Here is a 2,011-nt window from a genome sequence, read left to right as displayed (position 1 = left end):
ACCTTGAATCATAGTGATCCAATACTTTAATCGAATTGATAAACAACTTCTGCTGTAGTAGAAAATGGATTGGTTTACTGAAAGGATAATTCTATGACAGAGAATTTGTACGAAGAGAATAATAAATTTTTATGTTTTTATTATTTTTCTTATTCAGTCTTACTAAAACTGAATTAGGTTAAAAAATTTTGATATGAAAATAAAATGAATGATATATTTTAACATGGTAATTTTTAGTGTTTTTTAAAATTATGGGAGTACACAAATCGAACCCTCCGATTTATGTTTAAAAGTAAAAAAAATTCAGAGTACACAAATCGGAAGGTCCGATTTGTGTTAAAAAAAATTAAAAAAATTCAAAGTACACAAATCGGACCATGCGAGTTGTTTGATTTTAAAATTTTACTTAATAAATCGCATGGTCCGACTTGTTGTTAGGCAAACATGAATTTCGGAAGCTAGAAAACGGACCCTACGAGTTGTTTGTTGTTATGAATTTTTTTATGAAAGGAAGAACTCGCATGGTCCGAATTCTATTCACTGATACCACATGACTGTAAAGCACCTATATTCTCCACATCTGAGTCCAACACCACCTTTTCTTCCATATTCAAATTAAAAAGTGACTGAATTAATATAGTGCACCATAATTAACCAGTGTACCAAAAGCCTGTCAAATGACACCAACCCGATCACAACGTAGCATCCATAGATAAGAAAAGAGAGTAAGCAGCGACAATCATTGCTCACCTCAACAACCTTGAATCTGGAAATTCAGTCGGTCATGGGTGGTGGAACCATGCCTCAGCGTCCTTCTGTGCCTCAGTTAAGCTCAAATCTGGAAAAGCTTTCTCCTCCGCCGCCATCTTCATCTTCATTTTCTTCTTCTAATAATCTCAAGCCTCCGAACGCAAACACTACCTTATCTACTTCTATCTCTCACAGCAATAAACCTAGTAGAGAGCTTATGCCGGTGGATCCGAAAGAAGTAGCCAAAAAAGCCAACAGTAGTCTCTACGACCACGTCTTTGAAACGGTTCCATCTCAACGGGAAGTTGAGGATGCCATATCAGCTCTTCTAAAGTGAGTTCTATATAGTTCTCAATTTCTTATTCTTACCTAATGTTAGCATTCTGGGAGTTTCTTTTGTTACTTGAGCTGCTTTTACATAATTTGAACTTGTTAGTTCTGGATTTTGCTTATTTTTGGAAATATTTGTGGGGAAATTACCATGACTTAGGTTTCGAGTTTCTTCGGACATGTTGATGGGTAATTTAAAGATTTTAGTCATTAAATTGATTCCCGTTTTAATCTTAAACAACAAATAAAATACCAAATCGGTCAGAATATCATATGGTACACTTTGGTACATAACAAATTTTTATTCTTTAAAAATTCTTGAAAATTAATTCCGTGTTCTTTTGTAGTCTTGAAGGAGTAACTAGTATGTCTTATGATAAGATCTAGCTAAGGAGGGATGAATTTGTTTGGAAATAAACAAAAATTCCAATTTATTTAGTCTATTTCCTACCTGGACTATTTTGTGTATTTCCCGGTCAAAAGAATTGGACTGCACTTCTTCATGTGGTTTCAATTTTTCTAGAATTAGTGTATTAATGACTTGCGCAAACTACCATAACAATTAAAAACTCAAGTATTCCTTTTCAAATTGATTTGCCAGTTTTATAGAAGCGGTATCATCCTCGAGCTCAAATCGACAAATCACAAGCTCTTCTGATTCGAGCATATTTCTGTCTGAGGGATATAAACGATTATATGATACAATCCAGTTGCTGCAAACTGATCCAGCAATTAAGGTTCCATTTTGAAGTTTTACAACATTTGGAAGTTTTTTTATGCTTCTCAAAGTGAAACAGTACAAATTTACATAGTGGTAACTACGTATATAACCATAATCCAACATGGATATGATTATGAAAATGAGATTAATTTTAGGCAATTGGGTAATTTTCTACCCGGTATAATTCAGTTTTACTCAATCATCATGTAC

General features: G+C 33.7%; 1 protein-coding gene across 3 annotated transcripts in view; it reads left to right on the top strand.

Moving 5' to 3' along the window:
* LOC107605284 overlaps nucleotides 641–2,011 on the top strand; it is a 3,978-nt gene continuing 2,607 nt past the window's right edge. For all 3 annotated transcript variants that reach the window (XM_016307112.2, XM_016307116.2, XM_016307115.2), the window contains exons 1-2: nucleotides 641–1,083; nucleotides 1,682–1,817. In XM_016307112.2, the coding sequence (XP_016162598.1) occupies nucleotides 785–1,083; nucleotides 1,682–1,817 (435 nt within the window). In that variant the 5' untranslated portion in view covers nucleotides 641–784. The remainder of the gene's footprint in view (nucleotides 1,084–1,681; nucleotides 1,818–2,011) is intronic.

Source organism: Arachis ipaensis, chromosome B06 (genome assembly GCF_000816755.2).
Source record: "Arachis ipaensis cultivar K30076 chromosome B06, Araip1.1, whole genome shotgun sequence".
NCBI classification, from domain to species: domain Eukaryota; kingdom Viridiplantae; phylum Streptophyta; class Magnoliopsida; order Fabales; family Fabaceae; genus Arachis; species Arachis ipaensis.
The sequence above is the reverse complement of the archived record's forward strand: the minus strand, read 5'-3'. Positions and strand labels throughout refer to the sequence as shown.